Below are 21,508 nucleotides of genomic sequence, written 5' to 3'. Positions count from 1 at the left end.
ACTTCATAGACAAACATTATTGTTCGGTATCACGCTGGGAGCAAAGGCAGTGAACTATTTCTCTTCGCTGAGCACTGAGAGACCATGATAAATGATGACGAGGAAGGATCCATGATCTGAGAAACTTTTAGTGATTTCTAAGGACCCACCTCCCACCATTCCCCAAGGGGTAAGGGGGAGCAGAGGCACCTCTCATCAATGCAGTCAGGCTGCTGTCAGGATTCCAGCTCTCCTCTGCTCCTACAGCCAGGGGAGAATGCCAACGAAGGAATGTTCCATCATTTAAATGAAGGGCAGGATATTCTGGGAAGGGAAATTCTTTCTGAATATAAATGATGAAAGGGGGCCACTCTTGACCAGAATACCACTACTGCATTACAGGTGTGGTCAGACCAGAAACTGCAAGCCTGACGATACTGGGGAAGGCAGCCAGGGCTGGCCTCAGGCTTCTATGGGCAATATTCCTCTGCTCCTGTTGCCTTAGCATCACTGTGCCCCACCCAAAGTCTCAACATTCGTCCTTGGTCATCTCCACTGGCCTTTGGAAAGTTATTGAGGACTAAGTTTAGCAACAATCTCTCACAATTGTTTTTCCATTTCATTAGAAGAGTCTTGATTAGTAAGAAGTTTAAGGCATCTTTAAAAGTAATATACCAGGCATTTGTAGTAGGCAATAGGAAGATATGTTATGGCTGAAAATTCTGGGAAACATACCCTGTTTCAATAGATTGATATTGGTGATATTCTGACAAAATCGATATTCTCTACCTGGAGATCCTGTGAAACATACATTCAGACTTTAGGGATGTCCACATACCAGATAGTGCAAAACTTTAGGCAACAAAAATGCTAAGGTTAACTAAATGTCTGTCTTCATTACTGAAAGGGTCAGTAATGTTTTAAAAGTTAAAGGTAAAAGTTTGCAAAAGGCAGAATTGTGGAAATTGTGTTGCTTGCATGACCTTTGCTCAGCCTTCTGTTGAGTATGGATAAGGATTATCTGGATTACCCGCAATGCAATGGATAACCCAGCAGATGCTGGACAAGATACCAGACCAGTCCTACCGCAAAGTGGACAATGGGCCAGACAGAGTACATCAGTAGGAACTGCCGGAAGCTAGAAGTAGGGTATATAACTGATACCCCAACCCTGATTCGAGGCTGAACCCTTTTCGGCTCAGCTGCCTGCAACCAGGCTCAAGCAATAAAGCCATTTTGCTCCACATTGGCCTTGTGTTGTGGATGTGATCTCCCACCGGCTCAGACCTTTTAATTACCAGTGTATTTGCATCAGAGGTATACAAACTGTGTGGACAAAAAAGGGGCCACAAACCTGACAAGCTCAGGGGAGGCCTGAGTGGCGGCCTTACAAACTCAGAGACACTAAGGTAACCACACAGAATGGTCTGAAATTACAATTCTCTAAATAAAAGCAAGTCAGGGCAGGTGGTAAAGTCCTAGGCTGGTATCTTTCTTGACAAAGGTCAGTCTTTACCTTAACTGAGCCTGTCTATTGTCTTTTTGCATCTATGATAACATGCCTGTGGAATGTCAGAGAAATCTCCCTTTTTCAGACCCCTCAGGGCACAATCTCTCACCAGAGCCCCTCATTCTTATCATGTTCTCTGCATACTATCTTTATGTGCTATAAATACTGTCAACTATCCTGTACCCACCAATGTACAAGAAATGTGTTTCTATCCATTTTATTTTTTATCCAGTCCCAGATATTTCCCCCTTTGCTTTCTGCAGCCAAACTGATCTTCCACCAATGGATTTCATGAAACTCCCTCAGGTCTTCTACTTTGATTCTAATGAATAAACTAAGGTGCAAAACTGCCATTCTCTGAAGTATTTTCTCAATGTGTTGAGATTTTGCTTCCCATCAATTGTCATCAGTTTGGCTCAAATAAACTCATAAAAATTCTTCCAGGTTTGCAGGTTTCTTACATCAAGTGAGAGACTGGAAAGGGCTCCCTTATATATGGGCACCTTTGCTCTTGGTATTCCCTCTTTGGAAGATTTTCCTCCACATTTTCCTCAGGCTTCTCTCCTGTAGCAGGGAGAATAATGCCCTCCTTCAGCCACATATGTCCATGTCCTAACACCTAGGACCTGTGAACATGTTAGTTTTCATGGGAAGGGGAAACAAAGTTTGAGATAGAGTTAAGGCTGCTAAACAGCTGACTTTGAGATGGAGAGTGGATTCTGAATTATCCAGGTAGGCCCAATGTAATCACAAGGCTCCTTAGAAGTGGAAGAGGGAGGCAGGAGATAAAGAGCTGGAGAGAGCCAGTGTGAGAAGACTCTGCCTGACATTGTTGACTTTGACGATGGAGGAATGGAGAAGACCCAAGTCAAGGAATGCGGGCAGCCTGTAGAAGCTGGGAAAGATAAGAAAGCTAATGCTCCCTTAGAGGCTCCAGCAGGAATGCAGCCATACCAACACCTAGGTTTTAGTCCAGGAAGACCCACTTTGGGCTTCTGAGCTCAAGAAACATACGACAATAAATTTGTGTTGTTTAAAGCCACTATTCATGGTAATTTGTTATAGCAGCAGTATATACACTTCCTTATATTTTTTTACCTACTGGTTTTAGATTGAGAGAGAGAGACTTTGATTTGTTTTTCCACTTATTTATGAATTTATCGGTTGATTCTTGTGTATGTCCTGACAGGGGATCAAACCTGAAAACTTGACGTATTGGGATGATGCTCTAATCAACTGGGCTACCCAGTCAGGGCCCACTTCCTTATTTGATCCAAGCTCAAATGTCATCTTCTATAAGAGACCTTTTTCCTCCCTAATGAAATACGTTTATTTAAAGCTTACATTGAGACCATTAGTTGCTTAACACAGAACAAGATAGCTTCAGGAATACCAAACCAGCTATTTTACAATGTAATGTCTCAAAGTGTCACATCTCCTCTGATTTACAGGAGATCATCAAGATTACACTTTCAGGACAGTAGGGACTTGGATACTGCTGTATCATAACTCACTGTAAATCAACTTGAACTACGTATTCATGTTACAAATAACTCAATGAGCCCTAGCACAGGAATCCTAAGATTTCAAACATCTAGCAAGCACTACTTTTCATGAGTACATTAGGCAGGAGGATTAAGTTAATAAATGCTCTATTGTATGTGCTTTACTGTTGCAGTAATGGTCATACAGAGCAAGACAAAAGCTCTACAAAGGTAAGCAACAAAGAGCAGTTATTTGGCTATCTAAATTCCTTGAAGCAAAATGGCTGCTATAGTATGCTATTGTTATTATATTACATCATTCAACTATGAGTTCTTTTGTTTCCAATGACCAGAACGTTATACTGTTTGCATTATAACAAAAACAAAAATGGACTATTCTCAAGAAATTAACAAACTGGAGTGATGAATTGTGCCAAAATGTTTGACAGTTAAAAAAGGAGACTGAGCCCGGCCGGTGTGGTTCAGTGGCTGAGCTACGACACATGCACCAGGAGGTTGCCAGTTCTATTCCCAGTCAGGGCACATGCCCAGGTTGTGGGCCAAATCCCCAGTGGGGGGCATGCAGGAGGAGGCCAATTGGTGTTCTCTCTCATTGATGTTTCTATCTCCCTCTCCCTTCCTCTCTCTCTCAAATCAATAAAGAAAAAAATATTTTTTTAAAAAGAGACTTGTTTCTCAAATATTCTACAGTTAAACAGCAACTTATAAGCACCCTATTTTTCTAGTGTAGGCAGATGAACATGCTTCACAATTCTATGAGACATTGTTTTGAAATCTCTTACCTGCTAAATTATCTTTCCATGCTCAGGCATTCTGTATTAACACACTTTTATTTTCATTTGCTTATGATTATTTAAAATTATTTATGTATTTTTTTTTTGTTTTTGTTTTTTGTTTTTTTTATCCTCACCCGAGGACATTTTTCCAATTTTTGTACAGATAGAGTGGGAGGGAGAGAGAGGTGGGGAGAGAGGGAGAGAGAGAGAGAAACATCGACGTGAAAGGGACACATCGAGTGGCTGCCACCCGCACGACCAACCAGGGCCGGGGACAAACTGCAACTGAGGTACGTGCCCTTAGCGGGAACCGAACCCGGGTCTCTCCGGACCGCAGGCCAACGCTCTAACCGCTGAGCCAAACCGGCCAGGGCAAAATTATTTATCTATTTATTCCTCTTCCCTCTCACAAGAATGTAAATTCTAGGAGGGCAGGGACTTTGTTGTTCTTTTCACCTGTGTGTCTCCATTGCTTAGGTTACCACTACACAGCAGGCATTCAATAAAAACTTGTATGAACAAGCCTTAGGGAGAGGGAGAGAGAGAAACATCAATGTAAGAGAGATACATGGATCAGTCGCCTCCTACACGTGACAGGGGAGCGAACCCGCAACCTGGGTATGTGCCCTCACTGGCAATCGAACTCGCGACCTTTCCATGCGCCAGATGAGGCTCCAGCCAACTGAGCCACACGGGCCAGGACACAAGCATAACATTCTTGCCACTGCTGACTCACAATTAGGGGCAGCTATTAGAAGAGGCCCATGCGCGGTAGGTCCTGTGTTGCGAGGAACTGACCAATGGAAAACAGGAATAGATAATGAAATAGCAAATAGGCTATCAGTTGCTTAATTTTAGGTAGTGGAGGCAGGAAGCTTGAATAGTACGTACCACCCCAGGGCAAATCCAGACCAGGGAGTCCTCGGTGATTGCCGAGAAGTAACCAGTTTCAGAAGACCAGGAAGGGGTGAAAAGATAATGTAATCAACTCAGATTGCCTAAATATTGTATAATCAGTTATCAAGGGATCACACACAAAAATGTCTGGAGATATGAGGAAAGAACAGGTGAGTAGTAAGATTTTACATGAATATATATAAATATATATATATATATTCTCTAACGGAAATTCAGCTAAAGACCGCAATGTTGATAAACGCTCTTGTTCTTCTGGTTTTAAATTCGCAGGTCTAGTTCCTAAAAAGACCCTCAGGGCTGGAAGCAAGGGGGCGGGACCTGCCTAGCCCAGGGAGGGCGGTGGTGCCCAATGGTTCTCTGCGTCGCCATGTCAGCACCTTGGAAAGTCCTCCAGGCTTGGTGCACCGCCAGGCCGGTGCTCGCCCAAAGCCAAAGGGCCCTCACTGGGCTAGGCAGCCACCTCCACACAGCAAACTTCGGGCCGCGAAAGGCAGAGGTGACTGACCCGCGGGGCCGAGAGCCCCACACTGACAGCCAATGGCCCTGAGCCTGGGGCGGGACCACAGCGTGTCGGCTAATGGGGCGCGGCGGGGCAGGGGGCAGGGGCCAGGCGGTCCGGCAGCGGCGGGGTTCGCAGGCGCTGGCCCCGGCCATGTGGGACCCGCGCGGAGCTGGGGCGTGCGCGGCGGCGCTCGGCGGCGCGCTCCTCCTGCTGCTCCTCGCGCTCGGGGTCCGCCAGCTGCTGAAGCAGAGGCGGCCGACGGGCTTCCCCCCGGGTCCGTCGGGGCTGCCATTTATCGGCAACATCTACTCGCTGGCAGCCTCGGCCGAGCTCCCCCATGTCTACATGAGAAAGCAGAGCCAGGTGTATGGCGAGGTACAGCCCGACGGGCCGCGGGCAGGGAGGGCCCGGGCCTTCCTCCGAGGGGGGCTGACGGCCTCTGCTGGCGTACTTGCGGCTGGAGGGAAACCTACTTCCTGGGTCGGGATCAGTCCTCGAAGCCTCGCCCCACCGGGGCAGCTCCGCCCAGGCGTGACCCCGCCCCGCCCCGCGGGATTGGCCGCCCCCTGAGCCGTCGGGCTGCGCCCCTGCACCTGCGCGGTGGGCCTACAGGCTCTGCCCTAGTTGGAAGGAGTTTGGGCCCAGGTTTCAGTCCCCAGTCACCCAGGAAAGTAGGCGTCCGGATTCTGGGGACGAGTTCATAGGCAATAGGAGGTTCCTGGATGCTTGCATTAAGGACAGCTGTGCTGGGCCGTGTGCTGTGAGATCAGCAAGCTCTCGGAGGGCCCTGGCCCAGAGCTGGGCTCTGCTCACTGACAGTGAAAGAACGAATGACTGAAAGTCGGTGCGCAGTCCGCCGGCGCAGGGTGAGCCAGGTCGCGCTGACGGGCCAGGAGCACCCTCACAGCAGAGCCCGCCTCCTTCCAGTGTGGACTCCTTTAAACCCAGAGAGGCCCGGGGGCGGGCTCCTCTGCTCCTCCCTGTCACCCGGGGGAAACTGCATCCAGAGGTGCCCAGTGACTTGCAGCCACACCGCTGCCAGTAGGCAGGGCAAAGGGCCAGAACCACGCCTGTGTTGGCAGGGTGCCTGCCCTCAGAAGGCGGCAGAAGTTTCGGAGCACTGGCACGGACCGAGCTCACCTGTGTTGTTTTGAGTCCATGCATTTATGTGCAACGATGAACCAGACTCTTGCCAGGTGCTAGGGATGGAGAGAAGGAGGCAAACACGGCGCATTTCAGGGAGTTTCAATCTAGCGAGGGAGAAAATCAGTCTAATTGTCCACCTCAAAATGTGATGAGTGCTTTGAAGGAACAGTACCGCAGGGCTGTTTGGCAACTGTGTTTCAGGTTGGGGCTAAATCCTTATTTGAACCAGGTTTTACAAGAATTATTCTAGGTTTCTGCAGCTCACTAATGGTTTTATGTTGCCAAGGGGAAGCTGGCCTCAGGAAAAGCAAACATACAAGTCTTAGATTTTATTTTACACCCTCCAGTTCTCCAAGAATTGAGTGTATTTTCATTTAATGTATTTGATCTCTGCTGTGTTGGTACAAAATATCATCATATTCTAGAGAAATTATTAGATGTGAGAGCATGATACTAGAGATTGAGTCTTCTTTCATTAGATAAAATTTTACCTTCTTTGAATTTTAATTTTTCCTCGTATATAATTTGAATAATAGCTGAGAATAGTTTTATTCAGATGATCTTGGTTATTAATTACGGAACAATTAGGCCTACAAATTCAAAATCTCTAATTTTTTAAAGATTTTTAGAAATTGATTTTTAATGAGAGAAGAAGGGAAAAGGAGCAAGAGACACATCCATGTGAGAGAGAAGCATGGATTGGCTGCCTCTTACAGACCCTCACTGGGGACCAAACCTGTAACCTGGGCATGTGCCCTGTCCAGGAATTGAACTGGCAACCTTTTGGTGCACTGGGAGGATGGCCACCCAACTGAGCCACATAGGCCAGGGCTCAAATGTATTTTTAAACCAATTTTGTGAAATGGTGTCTTGCAGAATAGGAATATGTTTTTTATATATAAAGATTTGAACTGAAGGAATGCTGTATTTACAATGAACATTTTTTTTTTTTTTTTTGGAAGGTGGTTATCTAAGTCTCCTGTCATAATAAATTACAAATTAAATTAGAAAAATGCCAGAAAATTTATCTTGGGATGGGTAGATTTGGTTAAATGGATTTAAGAATTTGGCATGAGTAAACAGTTTTATTGCTGGTACAGCTATTTGAGGCCACCATGGTTCTTTACAAAGAGGGCACTTTACTAGAGGTGGTAAAATTATTTTAATAGGCAAGAGGAGTAGAGGAAAGAAAGGAAGAAAAGTGAAAAAGATGAATGCACTGAAGAGTAGACACTGTTTGCCTGACTCTGCCTTAGACTTAAGTTAAATACCACCTAACATTAACTCTTTAAACTACAGCAGCATTTGATCTTTATCTTAGTTGTGAAATACCCCTAAAGGTCTCCCGTTAACTTAGAGGTGTTTCCCAATTCTAATAAAGCCTCAAAGTTAGTGTAAGTTGTTAATATACTATACAGGTATAATATTCTATACCTTTTTTGGATGTGGGAGGACACCATTATCTCCTGTACTTCTGGGAGATTGTAGAAAGTTGTTTATAGGGCTTATTTGTAAATGGAATCTTATTTTTGCACTCTCTTAGCTTGTAATTGGGAGATGTGTGCTTGCAGAAAAAAACCCCGCCTTGAAAATTGCTTATGAGAACTGACAGTCACTTCGAGTGACATCTACTTTTATGAAATCTGTGAATTCAGTTCTCCTTTATAATTCTTGAAAGGAAAACAACCAGCCCTCTGGGTTTACACATTCATTTTAAAGGCAATCTTAAACAGAAATGTAATACATCAAGAATTACCATTTCCTTGGAGATTCACTCTGAATGTATAAGTTTCTGCAGTTCCTTTCATCTTAATTCAAATTTTGAAAAGCATTCCCTAGCTACTAAGGTGGTAAACAAGTGGTTATTACAGATTATTTTCAGGTAATACACGTAGGACAATAAAATTACTTTAAGGCAAGTGGAGTTGACAACTTATTCATTTATTTATGTAATAATCATTTATTGAGACCTTTATGCAAGGCACTGAACAAGATTCTATGGAATGTCCAAAGATGAAAGACAAAATCGTTTATTCTAAATAGTTAATAATTTAACAGGCAAACAGAATATAAGAATATGAATATTTCTGGTTCAAGGTGGTATTAAATATGTGCAATGGGAGCTCTAAGGACATGCTGTGTGGTAGCTCAGAGAGAGTGCACCAAGAGGGGCTTCCTGGAGGATGGTCCCTAAAGCCCCGGTATGGTCTGGACAGTATGGCCATCAGAGGAGGCATTCCACATGAGAAAACAGCCCAAGCAAAGGTTTAAAAGGGTGTGGCAATTATTTATCCGTTTTCATCAACAGAACTTTTTACATTCCCCTGTTATTAGTACTTGACCCATGGTGTTGTAATAATCTGCGTAACTCTATGCCTCCACCACTAGTCACTAATTCAACTTATATTTATCATTTGTCATCATATGCTATGTACTGTCCTAGGTTTGAAGATATAGCAGTGTACAGTTCAGAGATAAAAAATCCCTGCCTTGTATAGCTTACATTCTTGCCAGGTGGGGAGGGGGGGCGGTGGTAAGATGGACAGTGTAAACATAATAAGTAAATGATATAATGTGAGAGTACAGAAAATGAGGTAAACGAAATGAGAATAAAATGAGAATAAGGGGGATGGAGAGTGCTAAGGAGTGAAATTTTCAAGGGCTAGTCAGAACAGGCCTCACTGCAGAGAAGGCATCAGAGCAAAGATTTATAGGAAATGAATGAGCAAGCTGTAGCAATATTTAGGGGAAGAACATTCCAGGCCAAGACACAAGTACAGAGGTCATGAAGCTGGAGTATGCCATGTTGGGAATCACCTATAAAGGGACAGACTACGGAGCTGTTATGATAGCATAGGGGGAAATGAAGGTGGCTTAGGTTCTCGACCTGTGGGTTGCAACCCCTGTGGGGGTCAAACGACCCTTTCACAGGGGTCGCCTAAGACATAACAGTAGCAAAATGACAGTTATGAAGTAGCAACGAAAATAATTTTATGGTTGGGGTCACCACAACATGAGGAACTGTATTAAAGGGACGCAGCATTAGGAAGGTTGAGAACCACTGAATTAGAGTATCCGAAGTGGGAAGACATTGTCATATTCCATTTATGTTCTGAAAATGGGAAAAACATGACTACTGAGCAGTGATATGGGTTTAGGGAGAAAATGACGCCAACATGGGCAGCTCATGGGTAGTTTTGGGCCTGAGTAGCTTGAAGGATAAATGAAGTGGTCATTAGCTGAGATAGTGAAAAATTGTGGGTAGAGCTGATTTGAGGGAGAATAAGAGACTTGAAGATCACAGACTGTCTTTTAGAAGTCAAGAAAAGTAGTTCATGTGTTCCTGTTTTCCATCTCTGCCAGCATCATAACTAGCTCACAATAATATTAAAAATTATTGAATAAATCAGAGAAGATAAAACTTAATCTTGGATCATTTCATAGATCAAAGCAGCTTAAAGATCCTTTCACGATTTTATACACAAACATTTACCAAAAGTCCTCGAAAACAATGTCATGCAGTCTAGATGCTAGTTCTAGTAACACTTTCCCATTTTACCCTCAATTAGAGGGAGTTCTTTTGTTGTTGTTAATCCTCACTCGAGGCTGTTTTTTTCTATTGATTTTTTAGATAGAGTGGAAGAGAGGGAAGGAGAGAAACATTGATGTGAGAGAGACACATAGATTGGTTACCTCCCACATGATTCTGATAAGGGAGAGGGATCAAACCTTCAGCCCTTGACCGGGAATCGAACCTGCTACCCTTCGGTCTGAGGGCTGAGGCTGACACTCTAACCCCTGAGTCAAAACTGCCGGGGCTGTATAACAACTTCTTCAGGCATTGGCTCCTCCTTGGTTTTTGTAATGCCTCGAGTCCACTGCCTGACAGCTTTATCTCAAAATATGACGCCCCTGTTTGTTCTGCCTTCATAATAACAACAGTTTTCAATCCCAGGGTCTTGATCATTCTTGTGAAATCATCAGTCTATTTTTTTTTCCTGCATTTGGAACATTGCCTATTCACTAATGCCCTCCTTTATTATCTCTGCTGTGCTACTGTGATTTATAATAAGGAATATATGTTTTGGTTTTTGTCCATTTTCTGGCATATTGCTCCTAAAACCCTTGGGATTTCCTAAGTGTTAAGAGTAATAAAGGTGTCTTGTTTTTCACAACATACTTGAATTTATGTTAATGAGGTAATTTTTGGAAAGCTCAAAGAATCGGAGCTTGTTTTTAGGAGGACCAATTAGGTTTAGAGGATTGAAACTTTCAATCCTGTCCCCTTCCCTTACCCCTGAGGAGGGGAGAGGGGCTGGAAATGGAATCAGTGACCAATGGCCAGTGATTTAATTGATCACTTCTAGATAATAAATCCTCCATAAACACCCCTGGATTATAGCGTTTGCAGAGTTTCCTTGTTGGTGAACACATGGAGTGAGCAGAGGGCAGCTGGCCTGGACAGAGTGTGGACGCTTTCCCTGTGCCTTGCCCTATGCATCTCTTCCACATGACTGTCCCTGTGTTATATCCTTTTATAAAGCAGTCATCTAGTAAGTAAAATATATTCCTGAGTTCTGTGAAGCCCTCTAGCGAATTAAGTGAACCTGAGGAAGAGGTCATGCAAACCTCTGATATATAGCCTGTTGGTCAGAAACACAGGTAACAACCTGGACTTGTGATTGGCATCTGAAATGGGGAGAATTCTTGTGGCACTGAGCTCTTAACGTGGAATCTGACCCTGTCTCCGGGTAGATCGTGTCAGAACTGAGTTAAATTGTAGGACACCCAGCTATTGTCCCAGAATTGCTTGATGTGTGGAAAACCCATATAATGGTGTCAGAAGCATAGTAAAGGAGACGCACAGGAGGAGGCATTTTCCCTTTATATCTGCTAAAATTACACTTCTGGGTAAAGACTTCTTTTTCAGACCGATTCATCACTGCTTTGGGAACTGAAAAAGGCCTGCCTTTGCTCAGCTGAAACTCTTAGACTGCCGCTTTTGACTAATATCACTCCCTGTGGCAGGCAGCCCATGCCCCTTCCCCAAGGTTCCAGATGTACCTGCTACTCAGTCGGCAGGGCCTATTCTTGTGCCAAAGACTCCATAGCTCAGCTGGTTGATTCCATTACTACTTGGAGGTTTTCATTACTACTGCTGCTGTAACTGATTCTGCCAAACTTCTATTCTCGGCCAAGACTCTTTTTGTTATTTCCCATAGTAGTGTGCACCATGGCTAAATCTGCCCTGTCTGTTTGCAGAGATAATGCTTGACTCAGTATTTTGGCCTTAAAAAGCTCTCAGGCAACTCCTGAGAGGATGGGGATAAGCATTCTCTGCATCCCACTTATACGGTAGCACTGCTCTCTCACTGGACTAGTCCCTTACGGGCCTAGCTAGAATAGACTGGGAGAGGTGTGGCATTGTAAGTGAACCTGAGGTAAGCACATGAGAAGTTCCAGCAGAGCATAGCATGGATATTCTGTCTTGTCTTCTCTTTAGCTGAGGGATAGCCACCTGTGCCTATGTGGGGAATGGTTTTTTTTGTTTGTTTGTTTTTTGGTACATGCCCCTAGCGGGAACCGAACCTGGGACTCTCTGGTCCACAGGCCAACACTCCAACTGCTGAGACAAACCAGCCAGGGCTGTGGTGAATGCTTTTAAAAGGAGACAGCCAGGCCAAAATGGAGTCACTTGTGCTAAACCCCATGTCTGCAAACCAGGACTTAATACCTAAGTTAACTGCAGTTTCAACCTCCCCCAGGAATGTAGTCAATTTGAAATTACCTGTTCAGCACTCGTTAGGTAATGTGCTGGATAGACTTCTTCATTCCAGGAGAGTGACCTTGCCTGAAGCAGTACATTCTTTGCTAATAATTTTCTTTTTTCACCTCCTCTCTTCCTTTAAAAACCTCTCCTTTTCTACAGCTCTTTGGAGCACCTTTCTGCTTGCTAGATGGATACTGTCCAATCATGAATCATTCAATAAAGCCAATTAGATCTTCAGATTTACTCATTTGAATTTTTATTATTTTAACATGCCTTTCTTCCAAGGTCATATTCCCTTAGGGCCCTCTTTATTAACTTCATGGAATTCAGGGACCCAAATACAAATGGGCCTAGTTGTATGTTTATACTTCAAAGTTGTCTCTCATGCCTTTGACAGTCCCCTTTCCTACCTAAGTCTGGAGTAACAAATGATACGTAGATGGTGCTGCATCTCCATTCGTCTTGGAAATAAAAGGAAATTCCTAGATATCACTGGATTTTGAGTTGGAACGAGTCTTAAAAGAGTATCTAAATCAAGTGCCACGTTTTCTATGGCAACCCTGATGCCCAAAAAGGTTAAGGGTTCTGCACAGAGTCCTATACCTGTTTAATGGCAAAGCTTAAACTAGAACCCAGGCCTTCTGAGTCTGGTACTTATTCCATTATGCCATTTGAAGGATCGTGTTCTTCAGGCATTGAATACCTAATGAAATCCGAGTGTTTGATGTGCCTTGTGGAGAAGGCACTCTACACATTGTCAGGTGAGTAATAAGTGCCTACATTTTCAGGGAAGTGACAAATCTGGGAGAGCTGGCTTAGTGCATGTTAATTCCATGGTCATATTTCTCCATACATTTTGCCATTTAAATGTTGGTTTTCTTTTCTTCTCAAAGATCTTCAGTTTGGATCTTGGGGGTATATCTACTGTGGTTCTAAATGGCTATGATGTTATAAAGGAATGCCTTGTTCATCAAAGTGAAGTTTTTGCAGACCGACCATGCCTTCCTTTATTCATGAAGATGACAAAAATGGGAGGTATGTTTATTTTCACCTATTCAGTGACTGACTGAACTATTTTATTTTATTTTATTTTATTTTATTTTATTTTATTTTATTTTGTGGTACATGCCCCTAGCAGGAACTGAACCGGGGACTCTCTGGTCCGCAGGCCGACGCTCATCCGCTGAGCCAAACTGGCCAGGGCTTGACTAAACTATTTTAAATGACATTTCTTACTATGTAAATTTAGCACATAGAGTTTATAATATTCTATTTTACTGATTAACAGGAAAGTATTACTTAATCAATTTAGGCTACAGACCCTAGTATGTGAGGACTTTCAGGCTGCATTCCAGTCATACAGGGGTGGGCAAACGTAGGTTTACAGTTGTGAGTACATGAACCACAGTTTATTCTTGTATGATTATTTATTAAATAGTGTATTATTTTTCATACCAACAACTATAAACCTACTTTTGCCCAACCCTGTATTTTAGACCAGTGCATGCTAATTCTACTATTGTAATCCAGTTCTAATAAATGCTATAAATAATGTTTTAATATATGCAAGTTTTGTGAAACAAGTTAGGAATACACACACGTGTGAGAACACTGGAATCAAAAGTGCCTTTTGTGGCCAGTCTTGGGTACTTGGTGACATTTTTACTCTCGTTTTGCTTATAAGATTATAGAACCTGAAGCAGCCTTTCTTAACTACTAATCAATATGATATGTAAAGGGAAAATTGTGGTATTTGTGTAAAGGACTAGGATTTTATATGGTTTAGTATTGATCCGTGTTGGATGATTTCATATTTAACAAGGGAGAAAGGCTAAAAGTTGACAGATCTGTTGAGGAGAAAGCAGCAACGGAGTTTAAAATAGATTGCTGAAGTCAGAGTTCGGTTCGGTTCGGTTCCCGCTAAGGGCACGTACCTCGGTTGGTTTGTCCCCGCCCCAGTTGGGGTTGTGTGTGATGGCTTTGATGCTTAATACTGTAACAGTTTTAACAATAATCGTGTCCAAAAGTCTCCAGTTTAATGAGAGCTTCACACTTAACTTAATGTAATTATTTATTTTTTTTATTAGTTCTTACCTGAGGATATTTTTTCCATTGATTTTTAGAGAGAGTAGAAGGGAGGTAGGGTAGGGGACAGAGAGAGAAACATTGATGTGAGAGAGACATATAGATTGGTTGCCTCCTGCACATGCCTCAACCAGAGCTAGGGATCAAACCTACAACCCAGATACATGCCCTTGACCAGGAATCGAACGCTTGGCCCTTCAGTGCATGGGCCGATGCTCTAATCACTGAGCCACGCCAGCCAGGCCTCACACTTAATTTTAAAAAACTTTATAATACCTTCCTTAGATAGACTAAAAATACTTTGATTGAAAAGAAAAATTAACCATATATTACATCCCAAAGCAAATCAACTAATGCAAGAAAAAACATTCATTTTTTTAAAGGCCAAATTCTTAGGCCAGAGTATAATGATACTTGAAAGCAATAATATAAATAAAATCATATTTCCAGCCTCTGAAATAGTCTTCTAAATAATAATGAGGCAAGCCCTGGCCAGGTAGCTCAGTTAGTTAGAGCATTGTCCCAATAAACCAAGGTTTGATTTTCAGTAAGGACATATACAAGAAGAAAGCAATGAATGCATAAATAAGTGGAACAACCAATTGATGTTTCTCATTCTCACTCTCTCTCTCTCTCTCTCTCTCTCTCTCTCTCTCTCTCTCTGAAATCAATCAATAAATAAAAAATTTAAATAGCCCTGGCCAGTTTGGCTCAGCAGTTGGAGCGTCGGCCTGCAGACCAGAGAGTCCCGGGTTCGGTTCTTGCTAAGGGCACGTACCTCAGTTGCAGTTTGTTCCCACCCTGCAAACTGGGGTTGGGGTTGTGTGGGTGACAGCCAGTCGCTGTGTCTCTCTCCATTCCTTCCTTTCTCCCTCCCGCTCTATCTGAGGATAAATGCAAAAATGTCCTCGGGTGAGGATAAAAAAATAAATAAATAAAATAGGCAGAAGAAGAAATTATACCACAATTATAATAGAAGAACTTTAAAGAAATTATGAAAATGGAAGATGGTATGATCAGAATAATATTTGGGGTAAAATATATATTTTTCAAAGCTATAAATTTATAGTGTGGAATATTAATATTATAAAGAAAAATAAAATAAGCATTCAACTTTCAAAAAAACTGTAAAAGAAAAATAGGTAGAAAACTATATGTGTTAATTTAAGATAGGTATGCATTGAACTTGGAACTGAGAAATCAGAGCCACCATTAGCCCACTGTTTGGGAAAACACTGCCCAAGCATATAACTTGGCCAGTGTAGGATTATAACAAGCTCTTCTGTACCTTCTTGTACATGTGACCCATCTGTATATATACATTTCCCTAGGCCTTGCTCTCATCCCAGTCAGTGCCTTTGCATTAGGTTAGCTGTTCCTCTGCCAGCAGTGATCTTTCCCCAGATTATCTGCTTGACTTACTCTGTCACCTCCCATGTCTTTACTTATGTCACCTTCTCAGGGAGGCTTTCCCTGGCCATCCTATACAAATTATACAGCTTCCTTGCTATGTAATTTACTTGTTCATTTGCCTCTCCTCACTAGTATGTCAGGTCCACGAGGGTAGGGATCTTTTGCCTCTCGTGTTCAGTGACACATCTGTGACACTTCAAACACTGCCGGAAGCAGAGCAGGTACTTCATAAGTACATGTTGAATACGTGTGTGTTGAATGAATAGTCATCTGGGAGTATGGAAGAAAACAAAATATAGGAATATAAGATTGCTGCACGGCACTAAAGGTTCCCTTGTGGATGGCTAATTATCATAAGCTCCAAGTTAAAAAATTGTTGCACAAAAGTGAATGGAATGTAGATTACATAGGTACGTTATGTAGACATGACATTTTTCATCATAGGGTCACCTATGTACCAGTTCTGAATAAAATTTTGAGTAAAGTACATGTTACATAAATATACGCGCTAAAGATGAGTTTTTTTTTTGATAGTTAATTTAAAGGGAAAATATTCCATAGCAACCACATCAGAACAGCAGAGTATACTATGGAGACTCTGAAATTTTAAGGCAATAAATATCAACATTAGAAGTTTGAGTTTCATGTCTTAGTTTGGGCTGCTATAAAACAAAAATATCATAGACAGAGTGGCTTAAACAACATCTAGCCATAGCCAGTGACTCAGTTGGCTGGAGCATCATCCCATACACCAAAAGGTGGCAGGTTCAATTCCCGGTCAGGGCACATACCTGGGTGGCAGGTTCAGTCCCAGGTCAGGGCACTAATAGGAGGCAACCGTTCAGTCTTTCTTTCTTTCTTTCTTTCTTTCTTTCTTTCTTTCTTTCTTTCTTTCTTTCTTTCTTTCTTTCTTTCTTTCTCTCTCTCTCTCTCTCTCATTATTCTCTCTCTAAAATCAATAAAGACATCCTTGGGTGAGGATTTTTTAAAAACTAGACATTTATTCTCATAGAGTTGGAGACTGAGAAGTCAAAATCAAGGCGCCAGCCAACCTGATGTCTGGAAAGAGCCTGCTTCCTGGCTTGTAGACAGCTGCCTTCTTCCTGTCTTCTCACGTGGCCGAGAGCGGTCACCTTTTATCGTGACCTTCTTACAAGGGCACCCATCCCAGTCAGGAGGGTCCTACCCTCAGGACCTAATTACCTCCACCTTCTAAAGGCCCCACCTTCCAATAGCATTACATTGTGGGGGGAGGCTTCAGCATATGCATTTTGTGGGGACACAGACGTTCAGCCATAGTACTCTCTTTGGCTTGAGTATTTTCACTACATCGACAACTCATTCAGGTTCACCTTTGCCTCTGCCAGAGTTATCTTAGGTAACATACGCCTTTGACAGGAGGAAACCTGTATTCTGAAACCTAGTCCATTAAAGCAGAAAATTTCTAATTCTAGAAATATGCTTTTCAGGTGTTTGTTTAGTCCAAAATACAATTTTGCCCACAGAACATGCAGTCATTTGTCTTTTGAAAACTAGGCTTATAGTAAAAGATGGGTAATAAAGCCCTCTGGGCCTAGTTCAGCCAGGCTGAATTACACAAGACTGTCCAGTTTTTTGTGATGGAAGAGTTATAGGTCTTTTCTGCCCGTCCCCAGATGATTAGTAGACAAGCTTTATATGTTTATAATATTCTGTGGCTAATGAGTAGCATAAAACAGGGCTTATCCACTGGGCCTGGTTATAGTTTTATAGAAAAATAATTTGGAGAAGAATGACTAAACATCTTTTTTTTCCCCCTCGATAGCCTTTTTAGCTGTTAACTGCAGGGATGTGGAAATGATAACATTTCTTACCTTTTTTTTTTCAGGCTTACTCAATTCCAAGTATGGCCGCGGATGGGTTGATCATAGGAGGTTAGCCGTAAACAGCTTTCGCTATTTTGGATATGGCCAAAAGTCTTTTGAATCCAAAATTTTAGAAGAAACCAAATTTTTCATTGACGCGATTGAAACATACAAAGGTAGACCTTTTGACTTTAAACAATTAATAACAAATGCTGTTTCAAACATAACCAACCTGATCATTTTTGGAGAACGATTCACTTATGAAGACACTGATTTCCAGCACATGATTGAGTTGTTCAGTGAAAACGTGGAGCTGGCCGCCAGTGCCTCCGTCTTCCTGTATAACGCCTTCCCGTGGATCGGCCTCTTGCCCGTCGGGAAACACCAGCAGCTGTTCAGAAATGCCGCCGTGGTCTATGATTTCCTCTCCGGGCTCATTGAAAAAGCTGCTCTTAACAGAAAGCCTCAGTCACCTCAGCATTTTGTTGACGCTTACTTAGACGAGATAGATCACGGTAAAAATGACCCAACATCTACTTTCTCCAAAGAAAACCTCATTTTCTCCGTGGGTGAACTCATCATTGCTGGAACCGAAACTACAACCAATGTGCTACGGTGGGCCATGCTTTTCATGGCCCTTTATCCTAACATTCAAGGTGAGGAGTCTCCTGATCTCAAGGTCTGCACTTACGTTTAGGACTCACACGTTTTCGAGTCTTCAGCCACGTACGAAGCATTTTATTTAGGAATTCCTGCTGTTAACCAAGAAAAAAAAAAATTTAATAGTTATAGTTTTCAAATCCATGATCTCAATTCTTGTAAAAACCTCAGAGATAGGTTTTATTATGCTTATTTATAAATGAGGGAAAAGGCTGCGTGGCCGATGTGCCTGCCCAAGCTCATTCACTGTAAGTGGCAGAGCTGAGACCCGAACCCTGGTTGTTTTCTTTCAAGTTTTATTGCTTTACTGTTTTCCTTGCAGAGAGTGAGATGTTGTTCCAATGTTGTTCCAATTCTAGGTTTGTTTGATTGTTATTACTCTTAATGTGTTTTTTCACAACAAAGTTACTCACAGCATTGGTTACTGGTAATACAAGTAACATATATATATATATTTAAATAGAACTCCCAGATAATGAAAAATCTGAATCTGAGTGTACCTAGATCCTGTTGACTTGTTATCATACATTGCCTCTTATTTTATCCCAAAGGGAAATTACTTTAGATGTACGTTTTAAGCATTGCATAATAACTTGAACACTTTTTTCTCTGACAGGACAAGTTCAAAAAGAGATTGATTTAGTTATAGGACCCAGTGGGAGGCCTTCTTGGGACCACAAATACAAAATGCCTTATACTGAGGCAGTTTTGCATGAAGTTTTAAGATTCTGTAATGTAGTGCCTTTAGGGATTTTCCATGCCACCTCTGAAGATGCAGTTGTACGTGGTTATTCCATTCCTAAAGGCACAACAGTAATTACAAATCTTTATTCTGTACACTTTGATGAAAAGTACTGGAAAGACCCAGAAATATTCTATCCTGAGCGATTTCTGGACAGCAGTGGATGTTTCTCCAAGAAGGAAGCTCTGGTTCCATTTTCTCTAGGTAAGCGAACTTTAGGACAAAGTGTAATGATGGTTCATCAGTATAACATCTTAATCTGAAGCATTGTGTTGCAGAATTATATATTCCAGCTCTGAAAATGGCATTGATTCTTATAGGAGAGAATAGTGTAATTAGAGGTCCTCAACACCTGTTTCTACTCAAAATAAACAAGCCTTAATTTTATATCTGGAGAGAAATTGTTAAGAACTCTTGCTTCTTCTGAAACTTTTTTGTGTGTGGATTTTTGGCTTGTAATCAAAACTTCAAGAGCTAGAAGGTCAGTAGCAAGTAGCTTGAAAAACAGACCCAGAGAGGGAAATGACTCAGAGTGTGAAATGGAACTAGAATCTAGCTCTCTTGGCTCCCAGCTTATTATACCTCATCTCCAGAAATATTGCTTCTGCAGTGGAAAAGTGCAGAGCACAGGACCAAGGAAGGTAGAGTAGAAACTCTTCTTCTCACTGAAGAAGGGTACACACTGAGACATTTGAAATGAAATGACCTTCTCTTGAATCTATAGACCAAAATGTCACACTTCAAATTAGGTATTTCACGGCATATTTTAGGCTCTGTTGCAAGGTGCAAGGGAAGTGGGGACGGACTAATAAGTTTACAAAAGTCCACGATTTGACAAAAGAAGGTAAAGAAATGGATTCTGGAAGATGAAAAGCCAATTTCTATTCTTTGGAGTCTAAGAAAATTCTTTAATAAGAACAACCTCTTCTTTTTTTTTTCCAATTCCAGATTTCCTAAATAATGCCCATATTAGACATAAATTTTGGTAAATATTATGGAATAAAAAAATTATGGTATCTGTTTTTTCCTGCTTAGGAAGAAGACACTGTCTTGGAGAACAGCTGGCTCGGATGGAAATGTTCCTGTTCTTCACAGCACTGCTCCAGCGGTTTCACTTGCATTTTCCACATGAGCTAGTTCCCAGTCTGAAGCCCAGGTTAGGCATGACACTGCAGCCCCAGCCCTACCTCGTCTGCCTGGAAAGACGCTAACGCCGCATGGACGTTGTGTGGAACGAGGCTCTATGCTCGCCTCGCCCCTGGACCTAGTTTAATCAGTGTGTGTGTTTGGACAGAAGTCACAGCATCACAAAGCCAAGTGAACACAGATATGTCTCTTAAAAACAATACCAGGCAAGAATAAGCATCAGCTATGATTTTCTTCAGGCTTTTATGACTTCTGCGGTACAATAATCTGTGAGGAAAACAGAGGTGCAAATGAGAGGTGTTGCTTACGATACTAAGATTTGCCCTGGCCGGTTTGGCTCAGCGGTTGGAGCGGCGGCCCGTGGACCAGAGTCGTGGGTTTGGTTCTGGTCAAGGGCACATACCTCAGTTGCGATTCGTCCCCTGCCCTGGTGAGGGTCATGCAGGAGGCAGCCAGTCGATGTGTCCCTCTCACATTGATGTTTCTCTCTCCCTCTCTTTCCTCTCTCCCTCCTATTCTATCTGAAGAAAAATAGAAAAATATCCTCAGGTGAGGATTAAAAAAAAACAAAGATTTGCCATGGGTGCCTTAAGCAGAGCCGGACTTTTCAGCCCTTGTTGAGCACCTGGTACCCCTCATCCCTTCTTGACTCCATCATGCTCCTGTCCTGAGGGCTTTGCTTTCAAGTGCAATGCCAGCTCCCTTCTGATCACATATTGTCACTGATAGTGTGCATGGTGCTAATCCAGTTAGCAAAGGACTAAGGAAGAAATTAGAACCCAAATGAGTTCAGACTACAGAGATACTTTAGACATGGTGGCAGAAATGTGGAGGTACGTGGCAGTTTTAGGGTAGGTATGGCCTGGATGGTCCCTGGGGTAATCAAAGATCCCTTTCTTTACCTCCCTCAGAGCTGGCTTCCAGGTGGCCTCAGCTTTACCGAAAGGCTGGCGTGAAATTGCATGTGTTTTGCCTACGTCATTGTAGAGAGAGTGAGCTTGAACTGTTTCTGGGAGAACAAGGGAACTTTTCATATGTTCCCCAAAAACATCTTTGTGTCCCAAAGGTCCTGATGTATACATTTAATGAGATTAGGGTTTTGTTTTTTTGTTTGTTTGTTTTTTGTTTCATAGAACTAGACAAGCTGTTTCTAAAATCTACATGAAGAGGTAAATGAATACAAAAAGAATAGCAGTGTGGGGGGTTTATTTAGGCCCACCACATATTGAAATATATGTATTTTAAAGCTTGAAAACTTCCCTGGCCGGTTTCTCAGTGGTTAGAGCATCGGCCTGTGGACCAAAGGGTTGTAGGCTCCACTCCGGTCAAGGGCACGTACGTCGGTTACGGTTCGTCCCCAGCCCTGGTCAGGGTTGTGCGGGAGACAACCAGTTGATGTGTCCCTCTCATGTCGGTGTTTTTCTCTCTCTTCTTCTCTCTCCCTCCCTCCCTCACACTCTATCTGAAGATAAATAGAGAAATATCCTTAGGTGAGGATTGAAAAAAAAAAAG

At 42.4% G+C, this 21,508-nt stretch overlaps 1 protein-coding gene across 1 annotated transcript; it reads left to right on the top strand.

Annotated features, from left to right (window-relative positions):
* Positions 1-5,311: 5,311 nt before the first annotated feature.
* LOC118628167 (vitamin D 25-hydroxylase) lies at positions 5,312-20,167 on the top strand. Its single transcript, XM_036258952.1, has 5 exons — positions 5,312-5,565; positions 13,000-13,141; positions 17,472-18,104; positions 18,725-19,054; positions 19,886-20,167. The coding sequence occupies exons 1-5, from the start codon at positions 5,341-5,343 to the stop codon at positions 20,059-20,061; spliced, it is 1,506 nt and encodes a 501-aa protein (XP_036114845.1). The 5' UTR covers positions 5,312-5,340; the 3' UTR covers positions 20,062-20,167.
* Positions 20,168-21,508: the final 1,341 nt, after the last annotated feature.

This window comes from Molossus molossus, unplaced genomic scaffold, assembly GCF_014108415.1.
Source record: "Molossus molossus isolate mMolMol1 unplaced genomic scaffold, mMolMol1.p scaffold_m16_p_13, whole genome shotgun sequence".
In the NCBI taxonomy this organism is placed as follows: Eukaryota; Metazoa; Chordata; class Mammalia; order Chiroptera; family Molossidae; genus Molossus; species Molossus molossus.
The sequence above is the reverse complement of the archived record's forward strand: the minus strand, read 5'-3'. Positions and strand labels throughout refer to the sequence as shown.